General features: G+C 35.2%; 2 protein-coding genes across 3 annotated transcripts in view; both read right to left on the reverse strand.

The window, feature by feature from the left end:
* LOC138335365 (vitamin D3 receptor-like) overlaps positions 1 to 9,566 on the reverse strand; it is a 33,428-nt gene extending 23,862 nt beyond the window's left edge. The window contains exon 1 of one of the 2 annotated variants that reach the window (XM_069284423.1): positions 9,391 to 9,566. The gene's annotated coding sequence lies outside the window, so the exon portion shown is untranslated. The remainder of the gene's footprint in view (positions 1 to 9,390) is intronic. The other variant, XM_069284422.1, reaches the window with a different exon arrangement.
* A 1,768-nt stretch (positions 9,567 to 11,334) lies between these two features.
* Positions 11,335 to 15,088, reverse strand: LOC138334575 (uncharacterized). Its single transcript, XM_069283226.1, has 2 exons — positions 14,965 to 15,088; positions 11,335 to 14,413 (listed from the first exon to the last, which is right to left on the reverse strand). Exons 1-2 carry the CDS (start codon positions 15,086 to 15,088, stop codon positions 13,338 to 13,340), a joined length of 1,200 nt encoding a protein of 399 aa, XP_069139327.1. The 3' UTR covers positions 11,335 to 13,337.
* Positions 15,089 to 20,237: the final 5,149 nt, after the last annotated feature.

Below are 20,237 nucleotides of genomic sequence, written 5' to 3' on the forward strand. Positions count from 1 at the left end.
ATTTAATTATCAATTATTTGACCTTGACTTAAATGACCATGTTATTATAATTTTAGACATTTTGTGATTAATATTGTCACATCTTGGTAAAAAAAATCATTGAAATTTTACATAACTAGCTTTATACATTAATTAATGACAGTTTTATCAATTTACAGTCCTGATTATTTGATCTATGACATTTCCATACAGCGTGTTAATTGTCTGCAACGCATTATTATAACATCAATATATAGCTCTGATGTGCTGACTTAAGTATAAATCGTGGCACAAGCCGTCGCCATATTGACAACCGGCATGGGTCAGGGAAAACAAAATGTTTGTATCTGTTTACAAATCCATCATGTGTGAATATGTATACAGATGGCTATGAAATGAGGATAAAAACTGGCGAAGGTGAGTTTCATGCATGAACGATTATTTTGAGATAGGTCACCTTCTGACTGGTATAAGGCATATGCTGAACTTACATGTATATAGATTGGTATATATGTAAAGAATATTCTCCCACCCCCCAAGTCCCTCCTCACATCCCCTTTAATAGGATCTTGTGTTAAAAATTGTGAGAAAATATAAATCACAACATAGTTTCTCTCCCTTCTTAACCCTCAAAAAAGGATCTTTCAGGTTATAAAAACTTGTGAGAATAAAATACACCTGCTTTTCTCCCCCCTCCCCTCCTTCCTTCCTCTTACCCTTCCTCAAATTACCCTGGGATATATGTTTGGTGACTAAATGTATGAGAAAATTTAAAACACAACTGAGTTCCCTCATCAAGCCACAAAATGTTAATTTTATAAAAGACAAAACGATGCGAGTACGCGAGCGCAACCAACATATATAGCCTATTTAGAATTCACGATAATATACATCATGTATAAACAAGTATCATTCAAATAAATATTCAGAACATATCATACGTCAATGATCATCAAAAATGCTGCAGAAAATTTTATTTAATCTTTTTTTTTAATTACTTTTTTAAACTAAGAGACACATGGTCCTTTATCTCTTGAAGAAATTCATCAAAATCAAGATGTAATAATTTTAAATAAGGGGGAGACAATCTAGCAAAATTTTCAGTGTAAAAAAATAGTACAGTAAATTAAGAGGTTTGTCGATTTAAAACATTGGCTTTGAACTAAATAACCTCTCTGGAAAAAAATGATCAGTATCCTTGATAGTGAGATTAATGGCCGAACTCGCTGAAAAAAATGTATGAAGTTTCAGTCGTGGTCTATATACCTACTGAGCGAGGCTATTATGACCTATTATATTAACCTCTTACATTATATAAAGGTGTGTTTTAAGTCCAGGTTTCAAAGCAGCCGTCAGTGTGTGTGTTCAGTATATGGTGTGATGAATAATGAACAATTCGTAGTCACTTCGGCACAATGCATGTTCACAGGTCACATGGTGCACTGATGACGACAAAATAATCAATGCTAATTAAAGGAAAGCTTTCCCGATCCAAAACCAACTAAGATTGGATTTTGGCTAGCACTGCCCAAAAATAGACACACATGCAAAATGGTTCATGAAAGATAGATTATGAATTGGTAAACTTTTTGAAATACGGTACAAAAATTGGGAGAGAATTTGTCTGTAGGTGCGTAGATTCCAAAAGAGCGGTACACTTGTTTGCATAGCTATTGGCTTAGTGCACACGGCAACATTGATCGATAGATTCTCACGGATATTATTATCTGTCTTACTCTTCAATAATGAATGACCAGTCGATTGTACGGGACCTATTCCCCACTCCGTAGCAGCGGACATGAAAGACTTCAAAGGGTTCCATCAACACATAAACATTAGGCCGATGACACCCGGTGCACCAACGTACCCAAAATCCAAAACATTTCTAATTAAGGCTCAGCAAATCCAGCAGACCCATTAACTGTACCCTCAAATAGATGCATTTTTGTGTAATGGTTTGCATAAAAGTTGACAGAATTTTTCAAATGGACGAAGATTTAAGGCTGGCTGGCTAATAAAAAAGTCGAAATCACTACCTGAAAATCAATGCTGTATGTGATTTTTATTTTAAAAGTACAGAGATGGAGAGTCATTGCATAGTTACCTCCCTTTATTGTAAAGTGTATGGTTGCATGAAGGAAATCAGTAGAGTGTTTCAAAGGAAATAGAGCATGACCAACAAGTACTGCACATCATTTTAAGGCTGCAATTTTAGGCTGCCAGTGTAATTAATTTTTCGAATTTGCATATAATCTAGTTTGCAGAAAATTTATCAGCTTTAGTAAATACACGTACTGAGAATACCAGTTCTATATTTGTTAAGTGTATTAATAAAGATAATGGATATGTCTCCACTGGAACATTACTAGGGCATGACTTAAAGGCAAAGAATTATATGCAAATTAAATTAGTAATTCAGTTTTTATTGGAATGTTTTCAACTTAATCTCTCTTCATTGAGAGAAATCAAATTTATTTTGATAAATTAAGTCAAATTAACTTTAATGTGTTTTAAATGTAGAAAATAAACAAATTATTTAAAAGGAAACTCAAAACTTTGAAAATCTTTTAAACTTATGAAATTAGAAGTATTGAAGTACATATACCAGCTGATATTATCTCCTAAAAGACGCAGATAAACCTACGTTGTCCTCAGATGTTTCGTAATCTTAAACAACTCACCAAGTACTGTGGTAAAGAATCAAAACCGTATGATGATTAATGCTTATGAGAAATATACAAATATTTTTTTCCTGTATTAGCATATTACAATTCATTAACATCAATATATAGTTTTTTACGTGAAAGGAAGACCTGATATATTACTTTTGCATATTATTTTCTCTGAGATAGTAAGACCACCTTAAACATAATGTATGTCACAAAATGAATTGAAAAATATTAATCGAAAACCATAACTTCATATATTTCTCATTACTGCATAAAATACCATAAAAAAGCTAAAATGTGTTTAAAAAAGTGTTTATATAATTTTTTTTATCTACTGCAAAATCTAAGCCTTTTAATGAAAACTTAAAATCATTCATCAACACATTTATCACTTTCTAGAAATTCTAAAATAAATTCTTTAAAATTTAAATTTTACAAAATAATGAGTTGTGTTTTCTGTTACTTTGTGGTAATATATATGGATTTTAAACGTCTTAAAAAAATGTTTTTAATGTAGAAATACTCAAAAAAAAAAAAAAAAAGTATATCCCTCATGTTTGAAAAAGTTGAACAATTTTACGATCAATAGTGGGAATTTGAAAATTACCCTCAAACAGTTTACGATGAAACTGATAGATTTTAAGGAAAATGGTACGGCAGGTTTATCGTGGGGATTGATGAGGCGGGGCTAGCTAATGTAGCTACCTGTCACCGACATGCTGGTTCTCAAGAATAATTGGACTAATGAAAAAGTGAGTTGCAGGTACTCAAATATTCAAACCAGAAAAGCACTAGATACGCCACGTTGTAGAACTGCGGGAATTTGTATTCGGTAAAGATGCTACGCGTACCATATTGTACAAACCATAAATTGTTCATTGAAATGCGACGTAAGCCCACTACGCAGAGTCTGTACCGGCACTTCAATTGGATCATAACTTTGTTTGGCGCATTAGAATCATTTGTCTGAGCAAGGCGTTTCAATTATTCATACTTGAGAAAAATTTGAAGGCTGGGAGGATTAAAGTAAAACAGTTATAGAAACTTCTCTAGCTTGCAAAATTAGTTTAGGATAAATCTAATTTTACCTCAGAATTTGTGACCAAATTACCAAAGCATGCTGAAAATGTTGACGATATCAATGCAGCTTCTTTCCCTGCTAATAAATGACAATTGTTGGCCCCCATATCTGTTCCAATACTGGAATTATGCTTCCAAAAATTAATAAAAAATGTGTTTACAGTGCAGGATAATACATAATGCTGGAGGTCCAAACATTTGAAATAATATTTTCTTTTTAAGCGGCAACAACTGATATTATAGACTTTTGTTGATATTAAAGAATTTAGGATGGGGTTAAGAGTGTTGTCTGTAATCTAAATATGATAATATTCACAAATTCCGTATTCAACCCAATAAGTACCCAGGGTGCTTAAAAACTTTGAAACAACCCAGGAGAAACAAAATTGGACTTGCCTTTCATAAAATTTTTTTTCAAAGTAAGCCATAAATCAATTTACAAAAGAAATCGGTAAGCATTTAATTCAAAGTAAGTGAATTAAATTGAAGCCTAAAAAATGGTGAAGGGGGGCTTATTGGGTCGAATACGGTATTGCTATTTCACCAATACCTACTCTCAATGTGAAATAGGTATTGTCTGTACTAGTAAATCGTAGATTGTTGATAGATTTCTTATAGATTGTATTTCATTAATTTTTTAAACTGTTACATATAGCAATTACAGCAATACATCCTTGGCAAGAAATTAAATAAACAAAAATAATGGCTTCATGGCCTTAAACCTTTCCTTATGTACTACAACCTCAAACAAATAACCTTAATGACCCTATTTTGTCCTTGACATGTCATATTAAACCCAATGACAGTTTTCCAATTATTCTGACCTTTTACCTCACATACCTGCATGATGATGATGTCCATGACCTTCGTACTTGAACACCCCTGACTTTTGACCTAATGAAATCAACCTCATTGACCTTTGCATTTGAATAATTCTGACCAATCTTACAGACGCCACATAACTGACCATCATGACCTTATAACTTAAACTCTCTTGACCTTTGAACTGTGTAAATTGAACCTCTTTGACCTTTGCATTTGATTCATTTTGAACCCTGACCTCGCCAAAACTGACCTCCATAGTATTATAACTCCCCTGTCACCTTTGACTTGATGTAATCAACCTCATTGACCTTTACAATTGAATCATTCTGACCTCTGACCTCATCGATTTCACCTTGATGACAATTGTTCGGACGTCTGAAATGACATAATTTGACCTTTACGACTGTACCATTTGAATCAACTTGTTCTGTGATGTTTATCTTACTCTAAAGTTTCCTGTGACCTGATGATCAAGCATTTTTTGTACACAATGCTGTCGATTATATGAAGGTAAATCTTTGTTGCCAGTAGGAAGAAAATTCAATAATTCTGTGAGAAGTAATGTGTCAAACATTTGTGATTTTATGTGGCTTTTATGACAATATAAATGTGGGATGCCTTAAGGTAAAACACTTTTGATAAGATCATCTTGTTTTTATGTGCTGATTGTCTGAGGCTAGATAGGAAATGTGATAGGGACTGTTACGAGTGTGTTAAACTTTCACAACAAAGGAAGCTAGTCCCACTAAATATTACGCTAAAAGGTATATATATATGTTTTTGTTGATAATCTCAAAAATACTACGAAAAACACACGAAGTAGCATTGTACACCTTCTACGGAAGACGACTTTCGTACATTTTTTGATGAATGACAAAATCTTTCATCTAGGTAAGACTAGCTGGCCACCAGTCTCTAGAAATTAAAAAGAATCATTAAAATTTGGCTTGATTATTTTTGTCTCTACTACATGCCGATCCTAAGTTTCAAACTAGGGGGAGATAATCTAGTAAAGAACTTCTGAGAAAGTCTTATCAACAACTTAGGGTCTGGTGGCCGGTCTAGTAAGCTAGCTGATGATCCAAATTTCTTTTGACATACAAAGAGAAGGAAATATAAAGTTATTACATAATGAAGGTCACAGTGACCTACTTTTTGTTCACGAAACACTGCTACTTGTGTGAGATTTTATATATGGTCATTTATAAAGTTCCTGTAATAATTAGTATAGGAGATATTGTAGGTGATGTGTAGAAGGACAGATCGAGGATTGGCAAAATCGGATAGACAGAAGAAAAAACAGATGAACAAAATCAAAAATTTCTAGAAGTTTAACAATCCTTAAATTATAGTAGAAATTTTTTTAACTATTTCCTTTCATGATAACCTGTAGTTGTTTGTTTGATTTATTTCTAAAACATTGGGTATTCCAACATATATTAGCAAAAGTCCTCAAACTCTGGGTTGTAAGTTCAAACCCATATGGGACAGTATAGACTGGCCACCAGACCCTAAGTTGTTGATAAGGCTTTCTCAGCAGAGTTCTTTACTAGATTATCTCCCCCTAGTTTAAAACTTAGAATCAGGCATATAGTAGAGACAAAAATAATCAAACCAAATTTTAGTGATTTTTTTAATATTCTAGAGACTGGTGGCCAGTCTAGGGACAGTAGTATAGTCTGATGTACTGACCACTAGTCCAGTTACTCCAGGATCCTTTTGTCTTTGCTGTGAGATGCAGATCTCTGTGGTTTTTGTACAAACTCTTGCACTTAACTCATATTCACCCCTAAAACTTTATAATGAACTCTTCCAGCCTTTGATTTAGAAGGATTTAAGTGTGTCTCAAGGGGTGAAATGAGTTCAAAAGTCCAAGACTTGGTCATTTTAAAATTACACAATTATAGATAATCTCCGACTGTCTTTATGTATTTACCTCTGTGGGATGGCAGTAAATAACTAGTCTAACTGGGTCTACAGCCACGACTGATGGGATAAAAAATATAGAGAGGGCAAAAAATCAGCAAATTGGATAAGCTACATGAATCATCACCTTCCAGTCATGACGATGATCACTTAAGAGTTAACATTGATGGATAGATAAGAAAAAAAATGTAGTATTCACACGGTATCGCAATTCAACACGGCATGTTTATTTCATTTAATAAAGGGAATTCAGAAATTAGAGGATTGAAGAAAAAATTAGGAATTATGAAATATTGTATCTAGAATGAGATATTTGTTATGAGATAAAGTGATGTTTGTGTGATAATTAGGGGGAAGACTAGAAGAGCACTGATCAAAAATAAAACACGTCCAATCCTTCCCTCCATACTGAGAGTCGAGTGACGCCTTTATAGAGAAATTAGCACCGCATGATTGTAACATATATACACTGTATAAGCATATGCATTTATATAGATTATCACGATATTTTCATCAACACAAACAATGTGTGATAAATTTGCTTAAGGATGACAAATAATTTTTTTTTTATCTGTTGCAAAAATTCTCATCCATAATTCCAAAAGTCACGTTCAAATTGAGAATTACACGGCTTTAAGAATGACAAATTTTCTTGAAAAAGCCAATAAAGTAGACAAAGAAATTCATTAATACAGCCTACATCTAGTATAATGAGATTGATTCAGACTTAAGTATGACAAATTTGATAAATTTTAGTTTTTTAAACATTTTTTTTTCTTGGGAGTAATCAGTTTAAGTTACAGTGTGATGTGTTTCGAGCCTACGGGGATGTTAATGTCGAGTGTTAAAATGATTGATAGAGGCCAATATGTTGTTCCTTCTATACCCACCTTCTTCCTTCGCCCGACACCATATTTAAATCTGACACAACGAACACCCTATATTGCTGATGTTGTATATTCCACTTCGTTATCACAAATTATCAATCATATTTTTTTCGAGTTTGAACATTTGATTAGCTTTTTGACATTTCTGCGCTCGCTGCTTTGAAACATAAACAATTTGATTGAATGATTGTTTTTTTTTGTCATAAGATGTGGCTTCTAGAAAATATATCCCTTTATACCAATAAAAAATATTTCCTTCAATAAGATTGTGATCAGATCTTGGAGGTTATGACATGACAGAAGTCTACATATTTTGTCATAATGACCTTGACACTAATTCAAGATGACCTTGTGTGAAGTTTAATTACGTAACTGCTTCCCCTCTCAGGCCACGAAATGACAATATTTATTTTTTACCGTTATTCCCCAATTAAGTTGTCATGATTACAATTGGCAGCGTTTCATCCTTTGTAATTTGTTCGTGACATAGTCCAGACATTTTTTTCTTCACGTAATAGACATATTTCTTTTGATGTGTATACATGTTATACTTCATCACTTTATCGCAATATATGTAACGAAGAATTATAGAAAATCTTTTTTGAACCATTCACATTCGCAATCGTTAACTTGAAGCCCGAAGGAACACAACACAAGTGAGGCAGTGGTATTTTACAAATGATAACACGCAAACTTTTCCCTGTTCCAAATATGATTTTCTCAATATTTTCATGCCAAATATATTTGCTCTCCAGAACCAATTTTAAAGATTACATCTGCTATTAGACCCGAACGAAATGTATTTAGAAGGGTATTGACAAAATGGGACAGGAAAACCGAATCATACAAATTCTGAATGACAGCGATAGTTGATTGGCTAAATCAGATATCGACAGTGATGTTATAGTTATACTCGCTTAGTAATATGAAATATCAACAGAGGTACAATAGCTATACTGAGAAAAAAGGCCCAAGGGGCTCGCATTATCACTGCTATAGGGACGTATCAGTCTTTTTGTAAATTTGTTTACTCCAAATTGGACCAAGCACAATTACTATCAAACCGTCATTATATATCTATCAAATGCTCAATATATGTATCGTGAGTATTTAAATACAAGGAATAGTCCATGTAGGGAATGTTATTATTCAAATCCAGTTTCAAATATGGAAATTAGATGGGGGTGGGGGTCTTATTTGCAGAAAACCTCCACTAATTCTTGAAATTCATAAAAAATAGGCAGGGATCTTATTTGCAGACAATCCCCTACTCATAATACTAATAATATATGTGGTGGTCGAATTGCAGGAGAGGTCTTAATGATATTAAAAAATACAAGTACAGCTATCTTTTGTTCAGGATGTTTATCTAGAGCCTGGTATGTTCAGAGCAATGGTCAAGATCCTTGTCTGGCCCAGCTAGAACAGTATGACCTTGACCCCTAACGGCCGGCACAGAGTATGGTTTACATTCAGGAATGGTCTAAGGAAGCACTTTTGGCCCCAAAGTGTCATAGATTAAGCTCTTGACCTTGTATGAAGTCTTGGGACATTTAGCTAAGTCCCAAAAGTGCTCAAGGAGTGCTCTCTAGACCCCAAAATGATCCAGGATGCAATAGCAATGTTTATCCAGAAACGATCAAGGACACGTATGCTCTAGACCAATCCAGATGTGATTTTTTTATCTAGACTGAACCAAGAAATTGTTAGGATGATCCACAAAGCATTAGAATTGGTACAGACACCTTCAAGACCTGATTGGTTGTCTTATTTATAATTGTTGAGGCACATGACAATTTTCATCGTTTTGACTGGTGATATTTTTCGTGTTTATGGCGAGTATAAAATATTTATCTATTTTTAGTGTTCATGTCATATCAACATTATCAATATCAGCAGTGCTGTTCCGATATCCAATTTTCAAATTTTCAAAATAAAAATATTAATATGGAAACGAAAATTAAAATGTCACCCCCTCCCGCACTCCATGATGAAAGTGATTTCGAGGCTATGTATATACCTACCTTTGATTTGAGTGCATTCCTCCTAAAGAATGCTTTACAAGATTCACAGGTGATGGCGTCAAAGTTATAACCGAGAGCCTTGTCTCCACACACCCCGCAGACGAGCTGGGAGCCGTCTTTAGGTTTGGGACGACGTTTCTGTTCCCGCTTGTTTTGGTCCCCTCCTACCGCACCGTAATACTGGAAAATACAAAACAAAGAACAAATATAATAAACGTAAAACTAAACTAAATTATATACATAATTAGTTATCATTATATATATAATTATTATTATTATATAATACAATAAATGAAAAGCTAAAATATAAATAAATCAAATTTTGGTTTTTAGAGCGTTTTTTTGTTAAAGATTAACAAATTTAGCTAATACATTGTAATGCAATTATTTCATTTTGACGTCAGTTGGTAAGACAAAGTCAGATAATAGACAGAGTCATGTTGGTGATAAACCAGTAACTATAATGAAACTATTAATCCTTAGATACCTTTACACAGACAGAACACTGCCTAATAATAGGTGAAATCATGTAGGCCATTACCTATCTAGAATATTCATTTAGTACTTAAATTTCACCATATCGATTAAGTTAATATGTATATATAGTGCAAATTACACTTAATTTAGGGCATACAGGTATACTACATTCAAGTTTCATATTTTTTTTGAGTATATTTTTTATTTCTATTATCATGATGGTATTGTTTCTTTCCTATGAAATACTTTAAAAAAATATATAGAAAAAAAAATAAATTTGTAAAAAAAAACTAATATGTTATAGAAAAAAAATCCCAAAAAAACTAAAAAGATAAAATGAAGTTTATATACCAGAGCTAGGCAAAGGCAATTATTTAACAGTTGTATATCATTTTTAATTTGCTGGCAGTAGGAGCAGTTGAAGTTTTGAAGGACTTCTCTTTGTACATTTATAGCCCCGCAGTGGTACACGTCTTAAGATAAGAAGCCCAGAAATATATGAATAAGTAATTTTTTTTTCTCTGTTTCATGTGTGAGAAACTTTTCCATCTCAATCTGTCACTGTGGGTCGTACAACCATGAAATTTCCTGTGACACCAATATAGCTTCTTTATGTCCATCGTAAATCTTACGAAAACTTTTCTGAGGTAAAATGAGTGGATAATTAAGAAAAGACAGATATGAAGCTTAAACCTACTTCTTCAAAGGCAGTATGGGCAAACTCCATTATACTCAAGCATTTTCACGCCAAATCTCAAGTTTTATATCTATTTTTAAGATCCTCGAGTGAGAAAAATGATGTCTTATCGTTGCCATGGAGACGTAGGTTTTCTATGTTGGTTTTTTCAAATATATGTTCGATTTGTCAGGAAATGGGATTTACACAATAGTTCATAGGACAGATACTAGCATGTATACGTATATAGCCAATTTTAGATCAATTACCACAATCTGGAGGTACATGTACCGTATTGAACCAAATACTAGCCCTGCAGTAGGGATATATGTCTACAGTGAAGTCTGTCATAGTGACCACCTCTGTATAAAGACCACCTGCATAATAAGATTCCCGATTGATCAATATCAACACAGTTTGACTTGTGTATAAAGACCACTTGGCTATAAAAACCATTCTCCCTTTGTACCTTGAGTGGTCTTTATAGACAGGTTTGACTGTATATGTCGTCTCCTATGTTAACAGTCATGTTCAATGCAGAAAATATGACAAAATTAACAAAAGAATAACATTATTTTTTCAACAATCATGTGTCTGTTATGAGGGTCAATTAGTTAAATATATAAACTAAGAATATTTGAAAATATCAAAGATGCTCCACTGCTGACAAATGGTATTTTTTCTCTATCAAAAACAGCAACAGACGATGGAGTATTTTTCTTCAGTAACAAAAGTTACATACTTTACACCATAACCACCATTTTAAATTGAACAAATAACAGAGATTCAAGTTATGTACAACATTTAATAACATTCAATAATAAAAAAAAAAACATTCAACATAATCAACATAAAATGGCACGCATCTATTATATATATACAAAACACATACTTCTTATTAACATAACAACTACAACAATTTGGCACATGGGGCAATCTCAGCTATATCTTATAATTATAAATGATGCTATTCTGTATTGGTTAGATCACCTCTTGTGATATATTTAAGCTTAGAATAATGATAATTGTATCTTAAACCCAGTAGAATTATCCTTCCAATATAAGAATAGCATCTAGCACAGAAAATTTGGTGGACCTACATTGTCATACTGGCTGTAACGTATGGTTACATTGTTCCAGAATGATACATAATATTGACTGGCTGTAACGCATGTCACATTGCTCCAGATCAAATGTATGGTAAGTCTATGAGTAACTGTAGATCATAATAGTGTCTGGCTGTAACGTGGGTTACATTGCTCCAGATATATAGTTTAGTGATCTGACTGGCTGTAACGTTAGGTTACATTGCTCCAGTAGTACAGATAATTAATTGATTATGGTTAGCAATACAAAGACAGCTTCTAACAAATTTAGGGGGTATATTTCCTGAGAAATTACATACTATAATGAAATATAATTTCGAAAGAAAATAAGGCTAAGGCCTTGGTCATGAAAACATATTCAAAATGAAATGAAATAAGGCTAGCTGAGATTGTCCTAATTGATCGTTCCTGTGTACTAATGCATGTAATAGACATAAAAAGGTAACGAAATTTAAAACTATATGAATATTTCACATTTACCATGAATCATTTCAGGTAATGGTGGCTGGGGTGGTGGTGGTATTGCGTTCAGCCGACAGGACCCTTCTCAATGTTTCAGAGTCTGGCAAGGAATGACGCTAACAAAGAGCCCCTACTTAGTAGGGACTGACCAATCAGACCCTACTGGACAATCACGTGACTGTCCGGCCCTAATCAGTACTCCCTCATAATGAGGCCCCTACACTGTATACCCTTATCGGCAGCTACACGAATTTATATGTATAACATATAAGTTCTGCAGATGAATAAACTATTGAGCTGTTGACATGCAATTGTTTAAACAGCTACCAAAAATATACCTATCAAGAAATATACATGTTGTATTTTAGTCTGGATGAAGATCGAGGTGTCAAATTTATTAGTTCAATTTAAACCTGGCTTATATACATAAGCCTCAATTTAAATTGAACAAATAACAGAGATTCAAGTTATGTACAACATTTAATAACATTCAATAATAAAAAAAAAAACATTCAACATAATCAACATAAAATGGCACGCATCTATTATATATATACAAAACACATACTTCTTATTAACATAACAACTACAACAATTTGGCACATGGGGCAATCTCAGCTATATCTTATAATTATAAATGATGCTATTCTGTATTGGTTAGATCACCTCTTGTGATATATTTAAGCTTAGAATAATGATAATTGTATCTTAAACCCAGTAGAATTATCCTTCCAATATAAGAATAGCATCTAGCACAGAAAATTTGGTGGACCTACATTGTCATACTGGCTGTAACGTATGGTTACATTGTTCCAGAATGATACATAATATTGACTGGCTGTAACGCATGTCACATTGCTCCAGATCAAATGTATGGTAAGTCTATGAGTAACTGTAGATCATAATAGTGTCTGGCTGTAACGTGGGTTACATTGCTCCAGATATATAGTTTAGTGATCTGACTGGCTGTAACGTTAGGTTACATTGCTCCAGTAGTACAGATAATTAATTGATTATGGTTAGCAATACAAAGACAGCTTCTAACAAATTTAGGGGGTATATTTCCTGAGAAATTACATACTATAATGAAATATAATTTCGAAAGAAAATAATGCCAAAACTCGGATAGATTATGAAATAATATAGCTGAGTGCCCCATAAATTTGTACCAAGATCCTTAATTCTGTAGTCTAAATCCTATATTTAAGTTATTATATTAATTTGTCCTACTGGCTCAGGGTTAGTGCTTTCTGAGCTTCACTAATAAGACACTGAGGAGTCCTTATATACCTGCAGTAAGCATCTGAGGACCATCTCCCGAGAACTTTTATGAGATGGTCTTCCACGTGCGCTGCGGCCGCAGATGTAGCAGCTCCAATACGGAAGGAGTGCCCATTATAATTGTCAGATTTATGGCCGGAACACTCCAATACATGTTTGATTCTCTCGATAAAGAAAGCTCTAGATAGGGCTTGCTGATTGCTCATGATAAACAAGGGATCATCAGGCGAAGGTGACTGGAGTAATCTTCTACCCACGTATAGACTACATATATTGTAAGGGCAAATAAACTTATCGGTCCTAAAAAGTTTAATAGTGACACCTTCCCTGAAAGGATCAGTTTTTGATCTTCTGAGATGTAACCTCACACAATCGTCCGATATGATAAGATCTTTCACACACAAATTAGTATTGTGATCAAATTCTTTGTTCACCGTGAATTCTCCACACCTAAGGAAGCCGAAAAAGGCCATGGTACATGCAGTCTCCAACATCAGTTCTTCGAATGATTGAACATGATTGTTTGTACGTAAATACACACATATGTCTTTGAGGATATTAAAGGTGATGGGATGTCGTAGATTCCTCAACTTAACACGAGCGCGTTTGACTCCTCCCAATAGAGCATGTAACCTATTGAGGTTAGCATTGTTCGGATAGAAGATATTGTTTTTAAGGCACATAAATCTGATGCCACACAGATACAGCTTAATCGTTGCATATGATAATTGTTTGTGGTAACAGTGTGCAACGAATAGAATCAACATATCCTCCGACACTTGAATGTCCGGGAACACTACGGTGGCTATCGTTCCTGACATCAATAAAAATTGCAGGAATAAGTTAAATCCTGTTGTATACACTTGGCTTGTACTCGGTGCTATCGCTGCTGCCCAAAGTTCGTTGATGACTGGGTCGAGAGCCACAGAACCTCTGATGGGGGAGGTACCTGGCGTGGAAATGGGTCCGCCTCTGGAGCTAACTGTCTGAATTGTCTCATCTGCAAACGAGATAAAGAATCAGCGATTAGGTTCTTTCTGCCAGGAACATGTTGGGACATAACAACGAATTCGTTAATAGCTGCACACATAGTCAAACGACGCATAAGAGGCATAATGTTGGATGTTTTAGATCGACCTTTTTGTAAAATGGCTACTGTGGCCGTATTATCACACATGAACATTATACGTAGACCTCTCCATCTTTGACCCCAAATCATTGCGGCAACAACAATAGGGTAGAGCTCTTTGAATGCTATGGATAAGTCTTTGTCGCTCGGAATATGTTCCTGAATAGTAACAGGCCACGCTTGTGCGAACCATTCGCCTTTCATATATCCCCCAAAACCAATAGATCCTGAAGCATCAGTGTATAATTTGATGTCTTCAGTTGTCGTGATGAGTTGACTACAGAATATGGCTGCTCCGTTCCAATTGCTGAGAAAGGTCAACCACATTGCCACATCCTCGCGAAATTCATTAGATATTTTAATGTGATGATGTAGCGCACGTACTGTTGTAGACAATTTAATAATATGAGATACAAAGCTTTTCCCTGGTATTACTACTTTACTTGCAAAGTTCAGATGACCTAATAGTTGTAACATCTCCCGCTTGGTGCATTGTTTACGGAACAGAAAAGATTTCAGCATTTCTGTGTCCCGCTGTAGTTTATCCTCGGGCAGTCTTGCCTGCATGTTGTGTGAGTCCAAAATAATTCCTAAATATTCAAGGGCTGTCAATGGTCCACATGTTTTATGTCTAGCCATAGGAATGTTCAAAGTATTAAAGATATGATACAGTAATCTCATATTCTTCTCACCACATAATCCAGGCTTCTCGAATGTAATAAAATCGTCCAACAGATGTAAGATGTGTTCTATACCATAATTGTTCGTAGCAATCCAGCACACTGCTCTAGACAGAGTGTCAAAAATCTTAGGACTGGACCTACATCCAAAAGCTAACCTGGTGTAGAAGTAGTGTTTATTCTCCCAACAAATACCATATAAGTGCCATTGAGACGGATGTATGGGTATTAATTTAAATGCATCGGAAATGTCAGTTTTGCACATAGTTGTCTCTCTGCCTAAGTTCTGTATAATACTAATTGCGTCTTCGATACGTACATAAGATAATGAGCAGTCCTCTTTGTCGATTAAGTCATTAACACTAGGGTGATCTGAGTCATCGTGGGGCGAGGACAAATCCACTATAAGGCGCGGTTTACCTGAATATTTACCATATGATACCCCTATGGGGCTTACTCTGTACGAAGAGAATGGCAATTTGTCAAATGGGCCTTTTAGAAAGCCTTTGTTGACCTCACTATCTATAAGCTTTGCAACTGTAGATTTGTCTTTTAAAGCAGATTGTAAATTTTTACACTTCTTAGTAACAAGTTCTATGTTGGAAACTTTTGTGTCAAAACCGAATGTTAATCCATCACATAAATACTGTACAAAATCTCTATCGGGGTGATTGCGAAGTTCTTGTCGTAAGGCCCAAACATTAATTGGTGTTGTGGCGTTGAAGTCAACAAGTCATTGGGTGTTCTCCTCTGCCTGTTTACTTTGTTTTCTGCAAGCCTTAGCCCCATGGTTTGTGGCCTTACACTTTGTGCACATATGTGTGAAGGCACAGTTTGCTCCATATCTGCAAATGCCATCGTTGAAGTTATTGCATATCTCCATACCGTTGATTTTAATTTTAGGACGCCCTAATCTGTCGGTGTCACGAGATTCACGATCTGCCTTTGACATCTTCCCATGATCTTGATTGTTGTTGAACTTGTTATAGTTCTGACTATTCTTTTTATCCTTCTGTTGGGGGCAGAATGGTGTGGTATGGGACGTTAATCCACATAATTGACAAGTGTTCACCTTGGCGTTTCCCACTATCATGCTAAGAAGTCCGTAATCCTTACAATCCCAGCGGACTTTTTGGTTTCTGTCTTTCAATGCCGCTGCAGCCTTCATAGTAAACTGGCAGTGATAGTCGTAGAATCTGGGCCCATATACGTTAGAAATGTCTATAATGCAGGCCTCATACGTGTCAAGTTCTCCTCTCCTTTCTGGAAATTTCTCGCACATAACCCGCTTATATTTGCCAAACGCAGTTATGAACTCGGAGATTGTAAGAGATTTGGACAGACGTGGATCCTCGTGGTCGTTCAGGTTAATATGAATTCCTTTCTGGCGTTCTTCTGTCCTCTCGGTGTCATACTTAGGTATTAATAACGATGCCAAATTCACGTAACTCCCATCTAATATCTTCTTTCTATTTGTTTTGGACACGATGTCTACGTGAGGAATACTGTCGGAAAGAATGCCTTCTGAAGTTAGGGCTGAATTAACATTAACGTTATACACACCTTCAGTAGCTGGTTGCTGTTGCCTCATGGATTCATAAGCCGTAGCTAGTGTGTACTCTTTAGCGTTGTTGGTTGTGTCTTCGCGATTGTTGATAAGGCTCATAACTGTCTGTTGTAAACTCATCATAGTCTGTTGCATAGTCTGCATCGACGCTAGCATGCCCGAAATAACATTGGGCGCCGCCATGTTGTTTACGCCGGAAGCTTCCGGAACTATCCTAGTATTCATGCGCGATGGCGAAGTAGGTCTGTTGACCGCATGTTGTTCACCAATGGCTGCCGCGTTTAGAAGTAGTTCCTGGTAATTATCTTGTTGCGACTCATTGATTGTCTCGTTTGTTTCAATATTTACGTTATTTTCTTCACCGTTTGTAGGTTCCTCGTGTCGAACCGATCTACTGCAAGTATTGCCTGGATTTTCTGTTCCGCTGTTTGTAGCGTTAGTAGCCCTGGTAGTAACGTTAAGCCTGATAGGAGTGCGAGGATGTCCAACATTCTCCATGTATAGGGATTTCAGTGCACTTCTAGTCATCCCCGTTTGAGGAACAATGATCCCAATCTTACTTAATTCGTCCTTTAACTGACGTAGGGTCCAATTAGAAGGATTAGACGTATCCCAGGGCACGTTCTGTCTATTACGTGATCGGCGACTTGCCATGATGCAGAGTTCAGTAATCCGATACTTGGTTACTCACAACTTAGAAATCGATAATTTCCTCATCACCGAAAGTTCAAAGTCTCTTATTTAGTCCATCAAAACACTTCAGCATCAATCTGTGTTGTGTATATGTAGGAATTTACGAAGTAAACATAAAATATTGCGTTCAGCCGACAGGACCCTTCTCAATGTTTCAGAGTCTGGCAAGGAATGACGCTAACAAAGAGCCCCTACTTAGTAGGGACTGACCAATCAGACCCTACTGGACAATCACGTGACTGTCCGGCCCTAATCAGTACTCCCTCATAATGAGGCCCCTACACTGTATACCCTTATCGGCAGCTACACGAATTTATATGTATAACATATAAGTTCTGCAGATGAATAAACTATTGAGCTGTTGACATGCAATTGTTTAAACAGCTACCAAAAATATACCTATCAAGAAAAATATCAAGTATACATGTTGTATTTTAGTCTGGATGAAGATCGAGGTGTCAAATTTATTAGTTCAATTTAAACCTGGCTTATATACATAAGCCTGCGTAATGCAGAAAAAATGTTCAATAATAAATGATAAAATATTTCCCCCCTGTTTTTTTCAAAATGAACTGCTCCAGTCTTTTAAAAAGGAGCATTCATATATATCCATAGCTCTTAAATTTTTCTAAAATTATAATCTAAAACTACAGGAAAAATTAGAAAAAGACAATCTATTCATAAAATTATGGAATATTATATCATAATGTATTGTTTTGATCAAGAAGATGGGAGACTTTGAATAAATTACAATTGAGGAATGGAGGTCAATATTTGTTATGCAACATAACCACCATGTTGGTTTCTAACTTAAAGGTACATGACCTGTTAGGTACATGTCACAGCCTAACCATTAGAGGACCAATCGTATCCCAGGAGTGGAGTTGCCCTTTTGTTTCCAGTGAGGTGGTTAAAAGCCGAAGTGAACATTAATCTTCCCCATTGGTAAATATGCCCCCCCCCACCCCCCCATGTTCAATAATTGCTCCCTGGAAACAAGATGGGGTTAACTGGCAAACTATTTAAATTCTAGCTAAAGATAGAATAGGCTACTGGGATGCTGTAGTCATGAACGAACATACAGTAGTCATGATTTGGGCAAAATTTAATTCTTAGCTAAGCATCTAGACTGGCCAACAGACCCTAAGTTGCTGATAAGACTTTCTCAGCAGAGTTCTTTACTAGATTATCTCCCCCTAGTTTAAAACTTAGGATCAGGCATGTAGTAGAGACAAAAATAATCAAGCCAATTTTTTGTTTGTTTAATATTCTAGAGACTGGTGGCCAGTCTACTAAGCATCTCATGAAACTAGATATATGTTTCTGATGAAACACATTATTTCCACATAAAAAAAACAACACTATCATGAAGCATTTGCCAGTAGTTCCAGCCATTCGGAAATCTGGATTCACAACAGCATATGTACACAATCACGACTACTGTTCCGTAACGACTACTGGTTGGGTCCAAGTTAAGTAGTATGCGTACATTGTAGGCACGTTGATTAGTCGAGAGTTAATCAGGTTGGGGACAATCCCGTATATGCAGGATAGTCCTGCATTTGAGTAATAGTCCTGTATTTGAGGGATAATTTTGTTACGCAAATGCAGGATTCTATGAAATGAAAAGTGATAAAGTTGATTTAAACATTGTCATCAAAAAAGGGCATCATGATTTTTATATGGCATCATCACTAATACAACTTTCCACATTATTACTCAAATGGAAACAAATTTCATCATCTAAATGTTTGTAAAAGTCACAAACAAAATCACCTCTATTGCTTACTATGGGGCTAAAAATAGAACACAGGTAAAAGTCAATCAACCATGACATTTGCACTAAATTTCCCTGATGGCTATACACTGTAGTCTATGGAGAGCACCTAAATTGTCACTTTATTACAAAGTGAGATAATAGAATTCAATAGTTCATAAACAAATACATAAAGTTTTCAATTAGTTATATGGGTATCTGAAAATGATGACGCCCTTTTTTGATACAAATTTTTAAAACAACTTTATCCATTTTCATTTCACATAATCCTGCATTTGAGTAACAAATTTATCCCTCAAATACAGGACTATTACTCAAATGCAGGACTATCCTGCATATACGGGATGGTCCCCAACCTGTTAATGTCGACAAATCGGCGTTAATTTAGATGACAAATGTCGTCAAAGCGAGCACCTGCACTTATCAATCGTCTTTCAGTCGAATCCTATCAGAACTGGGCAAATGTCAAAAAATTATCGTCATTAACTTACATAACGTTAACGTCATGTTACCCAAATTGGCACGCTACCCAAAATGGCACACTTTTTGATAATAATGCTTCCGTTTTAATTCACTTTGGAAATTTTCTTTTAGCTGTTGCTATACTTATTCCCTGATCATCATGAAATATTTTAATGGTGATATTTCCATATGACCATAGCTAGGAGGAATTTAGTACAGAGATAAACTTGAGAAAATACCTGAAATCAAGTGTTAAGTAAATATTGCCCCGTGCGATGACTCTAGTTTCCTCTTTTCGCTCAAAAGTCTGCTTTAAAAAGTGGGGAAATGGTATAAACTATGTCAAGAATACAAATTTAATCAATTTAGTTGTCAGTTATTTGGTAGTTTCATAGTTCAAAGCTGTTTTATCCTCCATAAATGTCGATTTTCTAGAATGGAAATTTTCATCTGCGATAATGTGCGCACGCGAAATGAAACAAAGGTGCGCTCGAATAGCACTTATAAATCCAAGAGTTACTTCCCTTATGCCATTTA

Source organism: Argopecten irradians, chromosome 11 (assembly GCF_041381155.1).
Source record: "Argopecten irradians isolate NY chromosome 11, Ai_NY, whole genome shotgun sequence".
In the NCBI taxonomy this organism is placed as follows: Eukaryota; Metazoa; Mollusca; class Bivalvia; order Pectinida; family Pectinidae; genus Argopecten; species Argopecten irradians.